General features: G+C 41.4%; 4 protein-coding genes across 6 annotated transcripts in view; 2 read left to right on the top strand and 2 right to left on the bottom strand.

Moving 5' to 3' along the window:
* Nucleotides 1-188: 188 nt before the first annotated feature.
* On the top strand, nt 189-6,983 carry vps36 (vacuolar protein sorting 36 homolog). Its single transcript, XM_069721430.1, has 14 exons — nt 189-352; nt 591-659; nt 1,374-1,444; nt 1,792-1,906; nt 2,027-2,116; nt 2,701-2,787; nt 3,408-3,440; nt 3,573-3,650; nt 4,140-4,274; nt 4,382-4,447; nt 4,599-4,663; nt 5,494-5,578; nt 5,700-5,776; nt 5,959-6,983. The coding sequence occupies exons 1-14, from the start codon at nt 257-259 to the stop codon at nt 6,038-6,040; spliced, it is 1,149 nt and encodes a 382-aa protein (XP_069577531.1). The 5' UTR covers nt 189-256; the 3' UTR covers nt 6,041-6,983.
* mtnr1bb (melatonin receptor 1Bb) overlaps nt 2,322-19,083 on the bottom strand; it is a 137,640-nt gene continuing 120,878 nt past the window's right edge. Inside the window, exon 5 of the transcript XR_011311979.1 lies at nt 2,322-2,335. The gene's annotated coding sequence lies outside the window, so the exon portion shown is untranslated. The remainder of the gene's footprint in view (nt 2,336-19,083) is intronic.
* On the top strand, nt 7,801-16,137 carry LOC138634394 (thrombospondin type-1 domain-containing protein 1). 2 transcript variants are annotated; one of them, XM_069721296.1, is made up of 8 exons: nt 7,801-8,324; nt 9,527-9,643; nt 10,652-11,046; nt 11,145-11,769; nt 13,160-13,318; nt 13,518-13,920; nt 14,025-14,556; nt 14,686-16,137. In XM_069721296.1, exons 2-8 carry the CDS (start codon nt 9,592-9,594, stop codon nt 15,349-15,351), a joined length of 2,832 nt encoding a protein of 943 aa, XP_069577397.1. In that variant the 5' UTR covers nt 7,801-8,324; nt 9,527-9,591; the 3' UTR covers nt 15,352-16,137. The 2 variants fall into 2 exon arrangements, with proteins under 2 accessions (XP_069577397.1, XP_069577407.1); XM_069721306.1 differs by lacking the exon at nt 7,801-8,324 and adding an exon at nt 8,636-9,338.
* Nucleotides 15,987-18,225, bottom strand: fgl1b (fibrinogen like 1B). 2 transcript variants are annotated; one of them, XM_069721458.1, is made up of 8 exons: nt 18,149-18,225; nt 17,611-17,878; nt 17,314-17,473; nt 17,127-17,224; nt 16,862-16,950; nt 16,648-16,773; nt 16,496-16,560; nt 15,987-16,357 (listed from the first exon to the last, which is right to left on the bottom strand). In XM_069721458.1, exons 1-8 carry the CDS (start codon nt 18,209-18,211, stop codon nt 16,177-16,179), a joined length of 1,050 nt encoding a protein of 349 aa, XP_069577559.1. In that variant the 5' UTR covers nt 18,212-18,225; the 3' UTR covers nt 15,987-16,176. The 2 variants fall into 2 exon arrangements, with proteins under 2 accessions (XP_069577559.1, XP_069577567.1); XM_069721466.1 differs by lacking the exon at nt 16,496-16,560.

The following is a 19,083-nucleotide window of genomic DNA, read 5'->3' as shown; positions in this document are numbered from 1 at the left end:
TAATATTAAAAAAAAATAAAAAAAATAAAAAATACAGCATTTCATTCGTAACCAATATAATCGCTCATTGAATTGATTTTTTTTTTTTTTTAATTTTATTTTTAGCTCGTGTTATTTTACGGTCTGTTTCAGCGATTCTGTACAGGCGGTGATGTGACAACTTTAGACGGTGTACAGGAAGTAAATATGAAATGAGTGTCAGCGGCGAGGTGGAGGAAGAACACGAAGCGACCCGAGTTGTTTTCGGAGTTAAAAAATGGACCGGTTTTCATGGTCGAACGGGCTCCTGGAAATAAACGAAACTTTAGTGATCCAGCAACGTGGTGTCAGACTGTATGACGGTGATGATAAGGTAGAGTTGCGCTTTCTCGTAGCCGACACAACAACACGGCGGCTTAAACTTATAGGAAATCATGTTTAAAAAAAATAAATAAAAGATAGTTACTGCAACATTGACAGTACACTGAAGGGGCTGATGAAGTCCCGTGTAGATCGTTATTATTTCAGGTGGTTAAATGTGTAGATTGCAGTGACTGTAAGTGAAATAGATGAAATAATAAAGGTCTGATTGTTTCTTTTCGTTGTACCAGGCCAAGCTGGATGTTGGAGTTGTCTTGTTGAGCACCCATCGGCTGATATGGAGGGACGTTAAAAACCATGTAAGACAGCAGTAAATAGTTCACGCTGACTACACTGACTGTGTGTGAACTGGTCACAGATTTGTCTTTTTACATTTCGTGTGTCGACTCTCGCGATGTTTTCTTTATTTTTATTTTATCATCCGCAGTTATCGGTGGGAAGTGATTTAGTACACTTACTCAAGTACTGCACTTACAAGTAGTACTAAGTACAATTTGTAGTTACCTATACATTACTTGAGTATTTCCATTTAATGTTACTTTTATACTCCCACTCTTCTACATTTCAGAGGGAAATGTTGTTCTGTCCATTACATCCATCTGAGAGCTTTAATTTTCAGATGAGGATTTGACACAATGGATAATAAAGCAAGCTTTAAAAACAAAAAACAAAAAAAAACACTATTAAATATTGAACCAGTGGTTTCCAAAACTGTTAGAAAGTAGCTTAAACTAGCTCCACCTGCAGCAGCTACAACAGTAACATGCTGCAGACACACTGATGCTTCTGTATTAATAATCGAATGATGTCATACATAAGTATATCTTAGTCAGATGCATCAAACCTGTACTTTTACTGCAGTAGTTTAACTACATTATGCAGCTAATACTTTAGATACTTTTAAGTAGGGGTTTTAATGCAGGACTTTCACTTATAATGGAGTATTTTTGCTTAGTTGTATTTAAACTTTTACTTAAGTGAATGATGTGAATACTTCCTCAACCACTCTGCAGGAATGTTGCATAGCGACACCCCTGTCACAGATTATCTTCTTTGAGGAGCAGGCTGCAGGAATAGGAAAGAGGTGAGTGTCAGTAGATACATCCTGGGTTTTTTGGTTGTTTTTTTTTAACAACACTGACAAGACTTGGCGTTATAGTATTAAAATAAAACACTCAATAATAATATTTGTAAACTGAAATATATAATTTGATTAAACAAAACTGTAGTGTGGAAATTTGGTAATAACTGGGTCTGTATTTTGGGAGAGGAGATGTAGTGAAAAGCAAATAATGGCGTGTTGAGATAAGATTTTTTTTGTGTGAAAGCTCTGTTTCCAAAGTCAACAATTCATTTTGACTAATAACTGCAATAATTTCAATTTATGACAAGAAATTGTTGATCTTACAATTCATATCTCTTATTCTGAAGTGCAAAAATAGTTATCCACCTGCATCCAGCCCCTGTCAACAAGGAGCCAGGTCCCTACCAACACAGCAAGTACTGCTACATCAAGCTGTCCTTCAAAGAACATGGGCAGATTGAGGTAGTCTCACTTATAGAAGTAGCTGAGAGGACTTTTTGTTTTCACTTTTTGTACTCCTTTAGACCTGTAGTGTTTGATTCTTGATTACCCAGAACTAACATGACTGTCTCTGGCTTGCAGTTTTACAGGAGGCTAACAGAGGAGATGACTCAGAAAAGGTGGGAGAATACGCCGGTTTCACAGCCAATCCCCACAGGAATGGGGCCTCAGGTTAGAAGCTAAGAAGATATACCTCCTCGTTCGATTAGAATTTCCTACTTCGGATTTATAGATTCAGATACCAGGTCGTTATATGAACTGTTTTCCCAACACTGTATAAGTCAAAATTCCATTCGACAGTTTCACAGGTGCTGTGCTGAATGTGAGAGTTTCTGTCACTTTAAATTATGTTCCACAGGATGGCAGTGTTGTCTTTGTTATTCTTTGGTTCTTTGGTTAAACCAGCTTCTGACTATTGTATAGGGTTTTTAGAAAAAGATTCAGTACCCATATGCATCAAATTAGATTTAGTGTCGCACAGCAGCTGGACTCTGCGTCACAGCGTTTGGTTAAATTAAGGCTTTGCGTAGGCAGTAATTTTCCTTGCACTTGGTCATGTGTCCCCAAATGAAATTACATTAATCAAAATTTTTTGACAAACACTATAAATTCACTTATGAACTGTAACACCAGTTGGCCACGTTCAGCCTCCTCCTTGTTATTTGTCTTTCCTTGTCCTTTGAGGCTTGTCACCAACTTTTAACATTCGTGTGTGTTTCACTGTGCGTGTTTTTCTTTCCTTCGTGGTCTTGTAGGCAGGAAGGACACGTGCTGTGGGGATTGTTGGCATTGAGAGGAAGATAGAGGAGAAGAGAAAAGAAACAGACAAAAACATTTCTGAGGTAATGGTAAAGCAAAACCTCTGAAATAGAGAAATCTGTTAGAATGGAAAATATGGTGGTGTCACTTCCAGAGTTGAATAGAAATTTAAGACACAAGTTAAGCCCATGTGTTATTCCATCACTCTCCTCACAGCTCTGAGCTGAATTTCTGTACTTGAACCTTTTTGACTAAAATGACAGAATGTACTGGAAATAAAGGATTGGGTTTAGTTTAGGAAGGTTCTTTTGATCAGTTTTTTTTTTCTGCCATAAAAACTCATCACCATCAGAATTTATTGTAACGCCAATGAATTCAAGCTGACCACAGCTGCTGTGACAGCCAACAGGCGACTGTCAAGTTATTGTATGTGTTTATACAACCTTTGTTGCACGTCCTGTATGTTTATCTTGAATATATAATCAATTAAATCAAAATGGTAGATTTAGCTACATGAAACTTGTGGTATTAAAACAAAAGAGGGTTTAGAGCTGGGGAGAATGTTGAGTTTTGACATCAGCCAAAGAGAGGGTGGGGTGCTGTGGAATGATATTCAAACTGTATCTGTAGCCATGAAGTTTTGTGGTTTGTTTAATTGTGAAATTTTTTCAGCACCATTGCTCATTTAGTCTCTGTTTTCCAGGCCTTTGAGGACCTCAGTAAGCTGATGGTGAAGGTAATGGATGTTTTCATATTTCTGTAACTGTTGATTTACACATAACATAACTATTGCCTTTCTTTATGTCTTTATTTATATCAAATGTGTGTTGAGCTCATTTAATGCTATGCGATTTGCTCGAATTAACAGGCCAAAGAGATGGTGGAGCTGTCCAGATCTATAGCCAACAAGATCAAAGACAAGCAGGGAGACATATCAGAAGATGAAGTAAGAACTTGACCCACATAACCGAACTCAAGACCATTTTACACAGAGATCCCACAAAATTGCCAGAAAAAAAAAAACCTCATGATGCCAGCTTTTGTTTTTTTACACTGAATCAAATAGAGACTACAAAGGGCTGCCCCATTGTGTGAAATGCTGGCATTTCGCAATCAGGGGCGTCATGTAACATAGCAACGTTTATGTCTTGTCTCACATCATGCAATTTATGCAGCAATAATGTAGAATTACTACAGGGTTCTGTGTTCATAGTTATGTAAATGGTGTTGCAGAGACATGTATGACAGTTGGTGTCATTTCTAATTACTGTACAGGCAGCCGTGCTTACCTTTCATCTTAAAAGCATCTAAGTAACACTGTCAAGTCTCTCTCTCTCTCTCTCTCTCTCTCTCTCTCTCTCTCTCTCTCTCTACGCTTAATTGCCCACAAAGTAATTTTTCAGTTGCTTGCTTTTTGGAACCTTTCTTTTCATAGACAATACGATTTAAGTCCTACCTTCTGAGCATGGGTATTGCCAACCCGGTTACCAGAGAAACGCATGGATCGGGTACACACTATCATTTGCAACTGGCTAAGCAACTGGGAGATATGCTACAGGCCCCTTTAGAGGTGGGCGTCGTGTTTTCTCAACATTAATTTTAATCATCTTTACTGACTGTCTTTTCCATTCTAAGCTCCTCGTGACTTTTTCTTTTACTCGACTACTCCCTACTCAGGAGCGTGGAGGTATGATGGCTCTCACAGAGGTGTACTGTCTCGTGAATCGTGCTCGAGGGATGGAGGTGATAGTCACATGAACGCACGCACTAAAAACTGAATAATTATAGAGCTCATTTGCATGTTAATTCCTGCTGAATCAATAGCATGACTCAATTTAATCGGTGCATTAATGCTACTCACAAATGTCTTTGGTTACTTTTTTTTGCCCCACAGCTTTTATCTCCTGAAGATTTGGTAAATGCATGCAAATTGTTTGAGTCACTGAAGCTCCCACTGAGGTGAGTGTGAATTGTGTTTGTCTTCATGACGATAGACACACTGTGTGTTTGTTAAAGGAACATGGAACTGGGTTGGTGCCTGCTTCATGGAGGCCAGGCTCTTCCTGCCTGGCTTCCTGTTGTTGGAAGAGTGTCTAGGCCTCCGCAGCTGTCATTTCCTGTCACTTCCCAGAGTTTCAAAAGTAACACTGGCCTGTTGGCCTACATTGCTGGTCCTAGTCTCTCCAAATGGGTTGCTGTCCTTAAGCTTTCTCTCTAGGGCATGGAATTTTAATTCAAGAATAATTGTCATAAAAATGATGAATAATTTGTTCATTTACCACTATTATAATAGAATTCTAATAATACACTTACACCTTATGAAGAAGAGCTATTTATTGGCATTGAACATCCGAACATATGAATAGCGCAACTACTGCAACTAATTCTTCACTCATGTCTCATTAAACATGGCAGAAGAAGTTGGCTGCAATGGCATGACATAATTGAGGGTGCCATTTAAACCTAAAATGGTGGAAATACTGGTGGAAATATGACATTTCTGTTTGTCTCATCAATCTGTTTTGAAACAGATGAATGGAAATGATTCTAAAGATGAATGCAAAATGATTGCAGTCGGCTTAAATAGTTGATTGCTTAATTAAAAAAAGCACCTTAACATAAAACTGTTGACCTGATCTCCTCTATCCCTCTCACACACTCTCGCTCACTCACTCACTCACACACACACACACACACACACACACACACACACACACACACACACACACACACACACACACACACACACACACACACACATTCTTTTGCGTGTCCTGTCTTCTGTGTAGGCTGCGTCTGTTTGACAGCGGTGTGATGGTGGTCCAGCTGCAGTCTCACAGCGAAGAGGAGATGATAGCCTCAGCTCTGGACAATGTAAGCTGTCTCAAACTTCATGACATGATCATGCCTAAGACTGATCAAACAGTGTGTTCTGCTACTTATTAAAAAATATCCATTGATTTTAAACTGTGTGGTTCATCCTCCTCTTGTACAGGTGTCAGATAAAGGCTCCTTGACAGCAGCAGAGTTTGCAAAGCTCTTGGGTCTCTCGGTTCTTCTGTCTAAAGAGCGGTAAGTTATCTCACTGGTTCAGATTAATAACAATAAAATGCTCCATACGGTAGATTTGTACATAATATTCACCAGGAGAGCTTTCAACAGAAAAAAAAAAAGACTTGTCATGTTATCTGCTGCATTTTGTCATTTAATTCATCTTCCTCATTAAATTGTGTTTAATCCCTCCTCATCTCCAGGTTGCTACTGGCTGAGAAGATGGGCCACCTGTGCAGAGATGACTCTGTTGAGGGTTTGAGATTCTATCCAAATCTATTTTAAACTGCTCATAGTTATTGTTTGTGAGATAGAGGAAAACAAAAACTGTGCTGCACTGTCTCCAGATATGGAGACTACTGTACACCTCACACCGTAATGTACATATCCAATCCAGGATATATTCAACGATTGGACTTCTGTTGGTGGTAGAGCACTGTCAACCCATTTACTAGATTCAACAATGTCCTCAACATTTGTCAAGATTCCAGAAATTGCTCAACAAACTTTAAGCACATGAAGCAGAGGGGTTCCAGATTTACTCTGCTTGGTAGGGATCAACATGTGTGTTTAGTCATAATTGGGTTTGGAGAAATGCTCTTTATGGTATATATTCTGTATATTTTCTTCACTCATCCTTTCTCAATCTTGTGTCACACAACTTATTTTTTTTATTTTTATTTTTTTAACATGTAGTAATAGTTCTGTCATGAAAAGCTTATAGCCACTAAAAGCTATCCCATGCTTTCCAAAGTAAATAATACATTTATAGAATTAGTGATTAAGGAACTGAAGCTTGCCTCTGGACATGTCTAGATATCCATGTTTCAATCAATCTAAAATATTCTGTCTCACCTTTCATCCTGCTGATCTTTCAGTCATGTTGATCAAAACTGACTCTTGTCCTTCCAATGAACTGTCTGTCAATCCAATAGCATCATCTGAGTTACATTCAAGATGAGACAAGATGGGGGAAAAAAAAAAAGGCCTGTCATATCTCCTGTCAGTCCGGTTCACAGAATACACACAATGCCAAATGTTACACAGTCAATCTATCAGGTGGAGAGGTTGTATTATAGAAATAGTAGTTGTGACTATTTTGAAACCAAACTGAAAGTTGAGCACCTTGTTAACTGTGACTGTGAAGCCTTTGAAACAACTGATGGTAAATTCTGTGACTTCATTTACTCACAGTATATCAAATAAAAAGTAACTGCAGAAAAGGTCATTTTATGTGTGAAATATGAGCATATTGTAAAAACAAAACACCTTATCTGAACAGCATTACATCTAAATGTTATACTCACTGTGTGTTGCTACCGGACTTTTATCACTGAAGGGCTTTTCACACAGAATAGAATAGTTATTGTTCCATTGTGAACTGGGCTGAGCAGTAAACGCAGTTTCATCTCCAGAGAAGCTTCCTGTTTTCTGCTCATACTCTCTGGAGGCAAACTGAAGGTCTGCAGGGCTGATTAGATTACCCTGCCATGTGGCTCACTTATTAGGAGTAGACCGTTCACAAAATCTTGATAGGTCTGATCATTATAATTAGGGATTTGTGCATGACATTGAACTTTTGCTGACAGTTTTCTGTATAAAATAGCTCCTGCTGCTTCCGTGATGAGATGGAATCAGATACTTTAGTCTAAAGTCACATTTTAAATAATCCATATTCTGAATCATTTTACTGTCATGTCTCAAATTTCACTGCTTATTTTTCAGTTATATTATGCAGGAGGATAATGTGAGTGAGAAATAGTTCTTCGGTTTACCACATTAAAAGAAAAAAAAAGATTTATGTAGATATGTAGATCAATATTGCATTTCACATATTTCTCTATGCAGTCATTTTCCTCAGGCACCTGCTGAAGTGTTTTTCTGATCCAGGTGCCTGTCTGTTAAAGCTGATAACGATCTCCTGAATGATTTATTAAATAGCCCATAAAAACTGCCAGACCTGGAAAATGAGCTTTTATTTCATCTATATTTTCTGCCTTTCACTCCTATAGTATAAATGGGAATTCCAGTTTCCTCACAGAGGTTAAGAACCAACTTGTAACTACTTCCAAACCAATATATGTCTTTTTACTTCGTTATTGTTCTCCCAGGCAGGACTGTGAAGGGTAAAAAAAAAAAAAAAAAAAAAAATCGATTTAAAACGCAAATACAAAACTTTTTGACACGATTCAAAATGAACATTCGTGATTAAAGCCGGGATCATGTAAGACTTCTTTTTTTTTTTTTTTTTTTTTTAAATCTACAACTCTGGACTGTAACCTCTACATTTCGAGGGGGGGGGGGAAGATGGCGAGCTGCACATAATAATCAATACGCCCTTCTGTTGTCAAAAGTCAAGTGACTGAGCGGATCTCTCCCACGCGCTCGGCGTGGGAGCGCGCGCCCTCAGAGCACTCTGCTGGATCTCTCCCGCTGACTGTTACTACAAATGTGCTCGTTTATCAGGCAGAAGAAATGCGTTAGGAGCTCGTGGAGGGACCGCGAGTGCGGGTGCAATGTTGCGAAAAAGTATCAAGGAATACTGAAACTGAGGAGTTAATAAAGACATGTGAGTACGACAGCTTTATTTTTCAGCTCCGAAACTGTGAAGGGTAGGTACGACCGCCGGGACCCTAAAGGCAGCCCGGAGGGTTTGGATTCGTACTCGGGTGTCCATACAGCTGCACTAACTGACGAACACAGAAGGGGGGGGGGGGCTGCGTTTTGGTTGACTTTACACAACTTTTGTGTTTTTGTTGTTTTTAGTAGGCAGTTGGTGGAAGAAGTGGGCTATTCAGATTCTCAGTCAAAAGTATCAATACAACGATATTTAAACATACTTCATTAGATGTAAAAAAAATATATATTTTTTTTAAAAAGCATTAAAAAAACAACTAGGCTACCCGAGGTAAGTAAAAGTACCGGTGTACGGCTATATCAGTTTATATGACCTCATCCTATTATTAACAATAAAGCATCAATGTTACTGTTAGGTGCTGCAGGTGGAGCTAGTTCGAACTACTTTATATCCAATTTCATACAAGGGACAGCAGATAAAACTGAGAGGTTGTTAGATGATTACTGGAAAGAAGAAAAAAACAATGTTCTGATTTGTTCTGAATTTGTTTTCCGTTTTTCTCCACTTTTTTTTTTTTTTTTTTGTAATTTATTGAAATGAAACTGATTGAAAAGTTAGAAAATCACTTTTGAAATATGACTCCGAAAAGGTTGGAAGCCATCCAATCCATTGTGTCAAATCTTCATCTTCAAAGTGACTACAACTGTCAGTCAGATGCAGCAGAATAAAAAGTACAATGTTTCTCTGTGGTGGAGTCTAGCATCAAAGTACAAGAAGGGCCTACCTCAAAATGTTACTTAAGTAATTGAGTCAGTGCACTTAGTTACTTTCAATCACTGTTAGTAAGTGTGACTGCAAAGCAATCCCCAATAGCCACCCAAACAAGTATTTGGCTCTACCTCAAATATTTGTTGTGAACAAAGCCCTCCAGACGAACGTCACTTGTGCGATGATGCCAGCTCCCCGTACCCATTGTGAAGATGGAAGGAAGAGGAAGACGCCACTGTAAATCCAGAAAACTCATGTTCACTGCTTCGTACTCTTAAGCTTCCTGTTTTTCATACCTCGGACGAGTGCAATACTTCTTCTATATGTCCTCTCCTGTCTGATGACACCTACATGCACACTTAACTGCTGCCTTCTTGTGGATGATTTTCTTTTTAAACAATTTGTGATTTACCTCTCATTTTTAGAGGTCAGGGATGGTAGAATAGGGCGGTCATGCGGTGTAGGAGGAAAAAGAGGCACGGACATCGGAATGCCACAGGCTGTCTCACTGCTGCCCTTCCTTCTGCTGCTCATGGGATATGGTGAGTGCCAACAAGACTATCATCTTCATTGCAAGTCCACGTTTAAAAAGGCTGACTTTTAATGCAACAGAGGGACTAAACACGACAGTATGCCGTAGTGCGGCGTTTCACCAGTTGTTCTACTATGGGCTCTCATTTAAACGGGGGACGGGGAATCTAAGCTGAAAGACAAGGTGGATGAGTGGATGGGGGTAATGCAGGGTCAGCCCTCTTCCTCTTCCAGTACCTCTTGGTGAGGATGTGAGGTTTGCAGGACTCTCAACACTACACAGCGCAATAGCCCTTAGCATATAATGCTACTACTACCTTCTCCCTTTGCACGATCCAAATACTGCGCTAATATATTCAGGGGTACTGCTGAGAAGTTAACAACTTATGTTGCAGCTTACTTCTCCTGATGTGTATCAACTGTTCACGTTATTGTTTAGTTGTTCTGAGTAAATTCCATCATTTGTGGTTGTGTGGTCCTTAAACTTGGATGTTCAAAATGGGAAGTATATCAGTAGGCTTATAAAAAAAATAATTTGTCACACATTATTTGTATTACATATGTTCTCAAAACTCACGCTGTACACCAATTAAGTCACATTCCTCCCAGAATGCTTTCTAAAATGTGTGAAAATGTCAACTGAACTTGACAGTCCCCATTTGATTTTGACTTTTGACACAGTCCAGACATTTATTAGAAAACTTGACTTATAATATTCCAAACCTAAACCGATATTAGGGTATATCAGGGCTACAGAGTGTCATTTAATTGAATCACAGCAGTAATTGTTACCAGAAACACACCATATAGGCCCAGTAGCGGGCGGCAAAGTCACATCAAGAAACTCGAAAAAGCAGCAAAAAAAATTCTCAAAGGGTCAATAAAGACAAAATCAGTGAGACCGCATTTAATCAATATTATAGTGAACATATTCAGCAGTTATTGTACAAGATGAATGAACCTTGGGTAAAATGTTCTTTCTCTTCTCGCTGTCTATTTCTCTGCATTCTTTCCTGCAGCTTTTGCTGGGCTCAACATCTGGCCCTCCTTCCATGTTGCCCTTAGCAACGGCAGTGTGTTTGTGGACTTCAGCGTGAAATCCAACAGCAGTACCATCCGCAACATGAGCCTTTCTCTGGTCAACATGGAAACCAACACCACCCTCCTGGCCAGGACTCTCCCCAACAACCAATTGGCCGGTAGGGTGGAGTTCGACTGTTCCTGCTTCCTGAATGCAGGAACTTTCCGGTTCCTGCTGGGGCACACCAGCATCACCTCTCCTTCTCACACCAATGGCACAGACAGCAGCAGCAAAGAGAGCACCGCCTGGTGGTGGAGTTCAGAATTACAGGTGCAGTGGCCCACCTTTCACATTGCTGTGGAGAGAGCTGGAAACCACTCAGGATCTTTTCAAGTAAGACAAACAAGATCTCAAACTGTGCACGCTATGTTAGCTTATTGTGCAGCACAAACAACGACCAGAATGATTTCTCTTCTTTTGTGTCTCTTCAGATTGGGATATCCACCAACGAACACTTCCAGGCGTGCTCCAGCGGCATTGACTCCGCTCTCTTTTTAGAAGTCAGCTACATGGAGTACAACCAGATTGGGCGAAACAGCATTGACAAGGTCTGGGCCCGCACAAGACACCCAATCAAACCCCTCCGTTCCCAGAGCGTGGAGCTGTCCTGTGCCTTCCCATTCACAGACAGAGACTTCATAAGAGTGGCTCTGCGGTCCCCTCACGCAGCACAGGAGGTGAAGAGCTCTGGACCTCTCTACCTGTCCCGTATCTTCTCCTACAAACTGCTGGTGGAAAACGCCAACGCTTACAAGAGTGGCTGTGAGGGGACCATGACTGTTAAATTGATAACCCCACCCTGCGCTCACATCAACGGGAAAGTATTGCTGTACAATGACGCAGTCGCTGTTTCCCCCGCAGCGATAGTGTTCGGACGAGAGGTGCCCTCTTCTCCCCCGCTGGCCTTTAACTGGCTGACTCAGGGGGAGAATGAGACTGAATTCAACTGCTCCGTCTTTTACCCAGGAAGGAATAAGTACTGCTTTCGCTTTGTTTTCAACTTCAGTCGGTCCCCGAGTCCAGCACAGACTTGTCTGCTGGTTTACCGGAGTGCAGGTGAGATTTGATAGTCGGACCCTTTCACAACCGGCCGCTGCCAAGACTACGTTTACACTCTGCTTCCTGCTCGCTCACGCAGCAGCGTCAGTGGATCGGGGGTGCAGTGATTCGCTAAAGTAGACCTGACTTCAGAGGGAAAGAAAGAGATAAATCCAGTGGGAACACAAGACAGAGATATAAAAAAATGTTTACACATTCACACACTTTAGTTTTTATGTGTCATGCCGCTCCATATGTGGATCTGTGATATGTATGTCTGTCACCAGTTGAGGATTTTAGTGGCAACTGAATTCCTTTTCTTTTTCTGATACATTTTTGTTTATTTTTATACCGCCGCACTGGTAACAGCTGTTGCAGACTTTATGTTTTTGAAATGTCCGTCTGCACGTCCGTCCGTCCACGTGTACCTCTGAGCACGACATCGGAGGAATGCCTTATTTTATTACACTTGGCACAAACAGTCACATGGACTTAAGCATTAAATAATAACAATTTGGTGGTCAAAGCCATTGCTTAAAAATTCACACGGATAATTATGACAACATTTCACACAAAGGTCTAATAGGATCAAATGATGAAGGGATGACAATCTATATCCAAAAGGTTAAAGGTCAACTTCACTGTGACATCAAAATGTTCAGCAAAAACATTTTTTCCAGCCATTATTCAACACCACAACTCGGGAACAGAAGTGGAATAAGAGTCCATATTTCACATTTGGTTGGATACTGAATTGTTGACACTAATCTTAAGTATGCACATTAAAGCTGTGGTGATTGTTTAGATCTTCTGTGCAGTCAGGTTGAAGGTGTGCGTGAAGCATTCGCCGTTCAGAATTTGTAGCTTGTTTGCAGCAACATTCATATTTAAAAAAATTGTTGACTATCATGTTTACTTGGTGTCTATCAGATACTTGATCATCTTCCCTACGTATCTTATTTGAGTCCAGACAGACACGGATGTAAACGGCTTTGTTTGGTGAAGGCACACAACTGTGTGGAAGCAATTCTGGTTTGCAATTATGATGATCAGCTATTAAGTACTGATTTCTTTCACAGTGTAATCATAAAAAGATGCTTGAAGCTGTGTCCCTTCCTTTTTTATTTTGAGGATTAAGCATGAACTGGTTGATGTCATATGATGTGGCTGAACCTTTCTTTTAGCTCAGTGTAGTAGTAGTAGTAGTAGTAGTAGTAGTAGTAGTAATTTGTTTAACCATTCACTGGTATTTCACCTCAAAAGGACTCTAGTGATAATATAGCGCTGTGAGCGTAGTGGGCTCGTTGGCACGCCGTCGTTTGGGTAACTCGGGAAAGTAGCCACACAGAATTGAGGTTTGTAAACTACTAATTTATCTGCAATCTAACATTTTGTTTATGATCCACAGAGTCATGGGGGCCCTGGGAGCCGTGGAGTGTGTGCAGTGTGAGCTGTGGAGAAGGAACGAGGGAACGAGGGCGTGAGTGCTTACTGCCCTCAGGTGTGCGAGGGATGAAGTGCACGGGAATGAAGGAACAGTCCCGGTGCTCACTGGAGGACTGTGCCGGTCAGTCTTTTCATTTCCTGACTAAATTTGTCTTTACTATACATTGTCCATAATTTCTTCAGTCCTCAGAATCTGAAGAAGTTCATTTCTCCCCCAGTGTAGTAGAGACCTTCTCTTTTCCCTTTCTGCGTCCAAGTTACAGAAATGAGAAAAGCTCCCTCTGTCTCAAACTCTTTTTTTTTTTCTTTTCACTCATCAGTGTTGCCTGTTCCTTCTCCATCTGTCCCCCCTGTAACTGTTGGAGTTGCACCCCTTGGTGGTAACGTGGTCGTGGTTGCTGGTATCTCCCTCTGCCTGGCTGTGATTATGGCTACTGTTGTGGTGACGGTGTGGAGAAAACTTTGCCAGACCCCGCAGTGCAGCTCAGTCCGCCGAGGGTCCCTGCATTCCCCCGGGGGGCGCAAGCTCTCAGATGAGGCCTCCATCTGTGGGCACAGCCTCCAAAGACCCAGCCTTTGTGACGGCCACGGCCCATCGGGGGTTGTGGGTGCTGGTGTCGCCCAAAAAGACGGGCCTCTCCCGCCGACCCTGGAGGCACCGCTCTCCCAAGATCCGGACAGGCTGTCTCCCACAGGTCAGAAGGTGTTGCCACCAATATTTGGGTATGTTTACAGTGTTGTTTACTTTCATCACATACAGAACATTATTGCAAAACTTATTTTGCCACTACCCAGTCTTTGAATAGAAGATACCATTGTCTCTCCAGGTACCGGTTGGCTCAGCAGCAGTTAAAAGAGATGAAGAAGAAGGGGTTAAAAGAGGCCACGCAACTGTACCATGTCTCTTCAAGCCCCGTCCATGACACCGTGGTGGAGACGTCTGCTTCACCCACCAACTCCCTTGTTCCTACACCGATTGGATTTGCTCATCCCGCCCTCAATCTGGGCGTACAGGATGATCCTGACCGCAACCATTTCTGTATTGCAGCTCCCTTTTCTGAGCTGCCGCGACAGATTTTGAGGGTCACGCCGGACAGACTGAGTCCCAGAGTGGAACTGGTCTTAGGTCCCCCTGTCTCTGCTCAAGGTAGTGGGGGCAGCTCAAAATGGCGTGACCGTACTGCTGACTGGGTGGAGATGGTAGAGAGGAGCGGGTTGGCAGGTCTCAGAGGAGGAGGAGGAGGAGATAAGAATCCAAAGAACCCAAATTTCAGGCGGACCTCCAGCTTTAATGACACCAAACTCCAGCCAACGTCCTCTGCACAGACCAGACAGTTCAGAGAAAGGAGCCTGACCCAAGTCAACTATACTTTTATTTTTGTTTACAGTTGCTATATTTGATTTGTGTATTACAAATAATATTGGTGCAGTCTTTAATCAAGACTAACAAATACATTATCACACCTTTTTTTTTTTTTTTTTTTTTAGGTGGGATCTCGAACTCTTCCTGAAGGAAGTTGTTGGACCAAAAGAGGGTGGGAGAGACCGCCATACCGCTCCTACCCCATTCCAGAGCACGGGGCCTCAGAGTGGCCTAAACCCAGACCCCAGAGGAATGACCAGAGGAAGCCCTGGATAGACACAGCAGTTCCATTGCACAATAATGAACTCAAACACGCAGGAACCAACACAAACAGCATTTCAGCAACTGAGAAACATGGTAAAGCTGACCTCAGTGGCACGGGAGAAAGGCAAACGAGAGGAGAGCCGGGAGGCGGGGGTGGAGAGACAATCTCAGGGATTGGGGGTCCAGCCTCGGGGCCTTTCAGTCCTCTTGGAATGAACCACCTGATTGTGGACAGGGCAGAGCGGGCTGAGCAGAACTGGAACCGTCGTGGTCCGTCGCCAATCCAGAGAAACATCTTGGCCCGAAAATTAAAGGAGGCTCAGTCCTCTTCTGGGGTCAGAGGTCGCCAGCGCAGCTCCACCTTTAGTGTCTCATCCTCGGAGCAGAGGAAAGGTCGCTGCCGCTCTCTGCCAATGTCTGGAGACTACAGCAGCAGTGCTGGCTCTCCTTACAGGCTGAGTGCGGCAGAGCAGAGGATGCTGGACCTGGATCTGTCCTCAGGAGGAGGAGATCACACAGGTTTGTAGCACCACACCGGACACGTACTGCAATTGCCATTTAAGTTTATTCTTTACCCTATATCTTACCCAAAACCAACTTCCTTGCGTTTGTGTACCCACATGTCAGTAACGATTGTATTGTAATTATACAAGTTTATCTGAGAAGGGGACCAGGAAAAATGATGTTCAAGTTTTTTTTAATTTTATAAAGCTTTTCTATTTCATTTTTTGTTTTGTATTTGTTTTATTATTTCAAAATTGTAAATCAGTGTATTTTTCTCTTGTTAAAAAAAAAATTCTGAATTTTCCTTTTTATTGCACTTTTGGATTATTTCTCTTCTGTATCTGCATTGGTATAGCCTTTACCATAATAAGTCACGTTTAACATAGACTTTTACCTACTGTATGTCTGTATGCACTGTTTACCACAAGCAATGATAGTATTCAAAACACTACAGAGGACAGCTGAGTCTGAATGTTATAATTTACTGCTAAATTTGCTGTTTTGCTCATGCTGTCAAATCCCACTGTACAATACTGTGCTGTGGTGAGAACCCCTCTAACTATGATTTTGGTTTACTGTTTAGGGACATTTCTGTACGTGTGATCCAAGCAGTAATAAACATTTTCGCAAATGTGCAAACATGAACATCGGCGAGGCATTTGTAGCTGAAATGCTGCTTCATTTAATGCTTGATTAATATACACTTTACAGAAAGAAATGCCTCCTGGGAAACAGAAGATACTGTAACATTAGCATGTGGTCATTTCACAAAATGCAAAGGGATTGAAATTTAAAGAACTGAAACATGATACACAGCCTCTGCTCTTATTTTGTTTAGCCTGCTCTTTTTAGATTTCCCCCGCTCCACTGCCCGCCGTGTCCAAGAAAACCAGCGGCCGCACCTTCATGGTTGTGTGTCTGAGAGAATACCAAAGGCCTTTCCAGGTGCCCCACACCACACCATTGTCGTACTGACCCTTGTATTCCCCCCTGCGGTAGAAGTTTCCATTCAGGTTGGCTGCATGGCATCTGTAGATAGAAAGTTGGCGCACAATTTCAAAGGTATTTTCTTAAGTAACGACTTTACCACAGAGTGGTCATGCTCGTGAGTGAAGCTCACAGACAGAGCAATGGTAATACGTGTGTGTCTTAGTTTGAAGGACTCGCCTGTTAAACCACCAGCCTGATTTATTCTCCTGGGCACAGCTTCCCTGAAGGTAGCGGTCATTATCCTATCGATCACCATCATCAGTGTTACCACAGTCATCATCTGCACAGAGTCAGTACTACTACAAGTCTTCAGTGGATGGGCGACTAACCTGATCCCTCGTGCTGAACTGCATGCCACCAAGGCAGGCTGACCACTGCTCCACCATCCCTCCTCCACCAGTCAGGGCATCTCCAGCTCGCCCACTGTACAGCCCATACTTCAGACGATATTTATCCTGGAATAGGCATTAGAGCAACTGATGTTTGTTTGGAGGATCATCAGAGACCAATGAAGAGCCACATCATGTAAAATGCATTTCTTACGGCCTCGTCAGTGATCCTGAAGTTCTCATAAAATGCGTGGCTTCTTTGTCCGTCCCAGTCCATTAGATCTATCTTCATCAGGTTCTTACCTTCAGGACAAAAGCGTACACACAATAAACAAGAAGCTAACCAAATAAGAGATAGGACTATTTAAAAAATGAATACATCAAATGAAGTCCACCGAATGTGAAACAGGAATTCCTACCTGGTTGTATTTGAGTTCTTGTCTAATTTTAGGTGTATGGGGATTTTGAGGATGACTAACCTTCTGAGAGCAGAGAATGAATATGCTCATTCCCCAACCAAAACTCATCATTCCACAGTTTGAAGTCACCAAAGCCGTCTCTGTAATCCACCCAGTCTCTAAAATGAGAATTAGGCCGATTCTTTACCCCCAAATTGACGACCATGTGTGTAAGCTTTATCAACATCTATTTTCTCTGGTTAAATACCTGTTGAAGTCCACTTTTCCATGACGGCGTTTTTGAAACACCGTCCATCCTCCTCCGTCCTCCATGTCACAGTAGACTAAGAAGGGCTCTTGGTGGGATTTAGGTCTGATGCGGTAGAAACCACTTGATGGTCTCAGTCTGTCAAACAGTTCGGAACAATCTGGGAAGATAACATTGAAAAAAGGCCTCAGACATTACTGATTACAACCCTAACTTCATGTCGCATATGAAGAGTATTTAGAGAAATTCATTTTCAAATTTCTTTCATGCACTGTAGATTATACATACTCTTCTTACCTTTGTCATGGACAATTAAATTGCCCGCTGGTGGAAGTGGTGTTATCAGTGTCTTATTCAAGCTGTCTAAAGCCCCACTGTTGTTGTGGCTGACATCAGGGGCTGGGTCAGTTTGAGGTGTATTGCCAGACACAGCAGGCTGAAATGGCTGGATGTATTTGTGCGTCTGTAAGTGCTCAACTTGCCAAGTGCTGATCAAGAGTCTGTTCTCCAGTTTCCTTATGTTGCGCTTGAGAGACTCAATCTCTGGCCCACATGAGTCTATTGCCTTAAATGAGGAAAAGTAATTTCAAGTTACAAATGTACCCTTGTTTTTTTAATATGACAATGCCACCAAGAGAGGGAGCGGAAAAAGCATCGGGCTTCCCCTGGCATCTACATGAAACAGATTTTATTAGTAGAGACTCTCTGGCCCTCCAGGAATTATTCATCTTTAGCTGTAATGTCTATAATATATACTTTTTGGACTTCTTATATTCAGTTTTCAGTGTCAATACAAAGACAGAAAGACATCCTTTAAAGAGTATAAGCTACATACGGAGAGCGGTGTAGAATTGGTCATGGTCAGGCAAACCAGAGCCAACAACAGCAACACTGGCATGACTTTCAGAAAAAGCTCCCTTATGGCAGTATTTGTCTGGAATTACAAATACAATATGCTTTCAAGATTTAAGAACAAACAAAAAGCCCATACTGATCAAGAAACTAAAATTTTGAAATCATTGTACCTCAAGCCTACCTTCATTTCGCAACGCTTCCACTTGTTTGCTGCTCCAGGTGCAGTGTTCTTTTCCTCTAACATTTGTCAGTATTATTTATAGGCAGGGCCAGTTCTGCATGGTCCACATTAGAGGATACACACTTGAACAATCTTGCCAGATGCTGAACTCTGGCCAGTTTGTTGTTCTCCTTCTCTATTGAGCAGAGAGGTGGAGCTGATCCCAGAGCTGCAAATGGACAGAACGTGTTGAGAGGACACAATTCCTTTCATACCAGGATTGCTGTCAGTCAGGTTTTGGAATTTTTATTAGAGCGATATATTGACAAATATTTTGATTCTTAACAAAATATATTTTTCATTCCATTCTGTACTGTAAAACCATTTGTTAGTGATTTTATAAACAACAGAACATGTGGGGGGGGGGGGGAATTCCCTGTAAAGGTAACCATGTAAATATTGTGTTGAATACGCTACACAAAACTCTTTATGGGTTTTACATTCCCCTGTTTACATTCCCTGGATTACCTAATGTAATAGAGCCTATGATGTTTAAATTTAAAAAAAAAAAAAAATATTATTTACAGTGAAAAGACCCAAAGGCATTCAATAAATGCTTATACAAAATAAAGAAAATTAGCAATTTTGAGTCAATATGTGATCACAGACTGTATATAAAGTGTGATGCAGAAGGGCTCCCTCGTGCGTTGCTTATCGGTTACTGCACTGTTGGAGATAAAAACAAAAAACAAACA

The sequence above is a fragment of the Brachyistius frenatus genome, unplaced genomic scaffold (assembly GCF_029030835.1).
Source record: "Brachyistius frenatus isolate BFR_SWC_R1_liver_20210118 unplaced genomic scaffold, ASM2903083v1 Contig_5, whole genome shotgun sequence".
Lineage (NCBI taxonomy): Eukaryota > Metazoa > Chordata > Actinopteri > Embiotocidae > Brachyistius > Brachyistius frenatus.
Note: the sequence above shows the minus strand (reverse complement) of the source record. Positions and strands in the feature narration are given on the sequence as shown.

Excerpts from the sequence above, each read along its gene's own strand:
- vps36 (XM_069721430.1), top strand. The coding sequence starts at position 257 with ATGGACCGGTTTTCATGGTCGAACGGGCTCCTGGAAATAAACGAAACT. Across the intron at positions 660-1,373 it reads GGAGGGACGTTAAAAACCAT|GAATGTTGCATAGCGACACC; the intron begins GTAAGACAGCAG and ends ACCACTCTGCAG. Across the intron at positions 5,777-5,958 it reads GTTCTTCTGTCTAAAGAGCG|GTTGCTACTGGCTGAGAAGA; the intron begins GTAAGTTATCTC and ends CCTCATCTCCAG.
- fgl1b (XM_069721458.1), bottom strand. The coding sequence starts at position 18,211 with ATGCCAGTGTTGCTGTTGTTGGCTCTGGTTTGCCTGACCATGACCAAT. Across the intron at positions 16,561-16,647 it reads AGTTCAGCACGAGGGATCAG|GATAATGACCGCTACCTTCA; the intron begins GTTAGTCGCCCA and ends GGTGATCGATAG. Across the intron at positions 16,358-16,495 it reads TCAGGCTGGTGGTTTAACAG|ATGCCATGCAGCCAACCTGA; the intron begins GCGAGTCCTTCA and ends TTCTATCTACAG.
- LOC138634394 (XM_069721296.1), top strand. The coding sequence starts at position 9,592 with ATGCCACAGGCTGTCTCACTGCTGCCCTTCCTTCTGCTGCTCATGGGA. Across the intron at positions 9,644-10,651 it reads TCTGCTGCTCATGGGATATG|CTTTTGCTGGGCTCAACATC; the intron begins GTGAGTGCCAAC and ends TCTTTCCTGCAG. Across the intron at positions 13,319-13,517 it reads CTCACTGGAGGACTGTGCCG|TGTTGCCTGTTCCTTCTCCA; the intron begins GTCAGTCTTTTC and ends TTCACTCATCAG.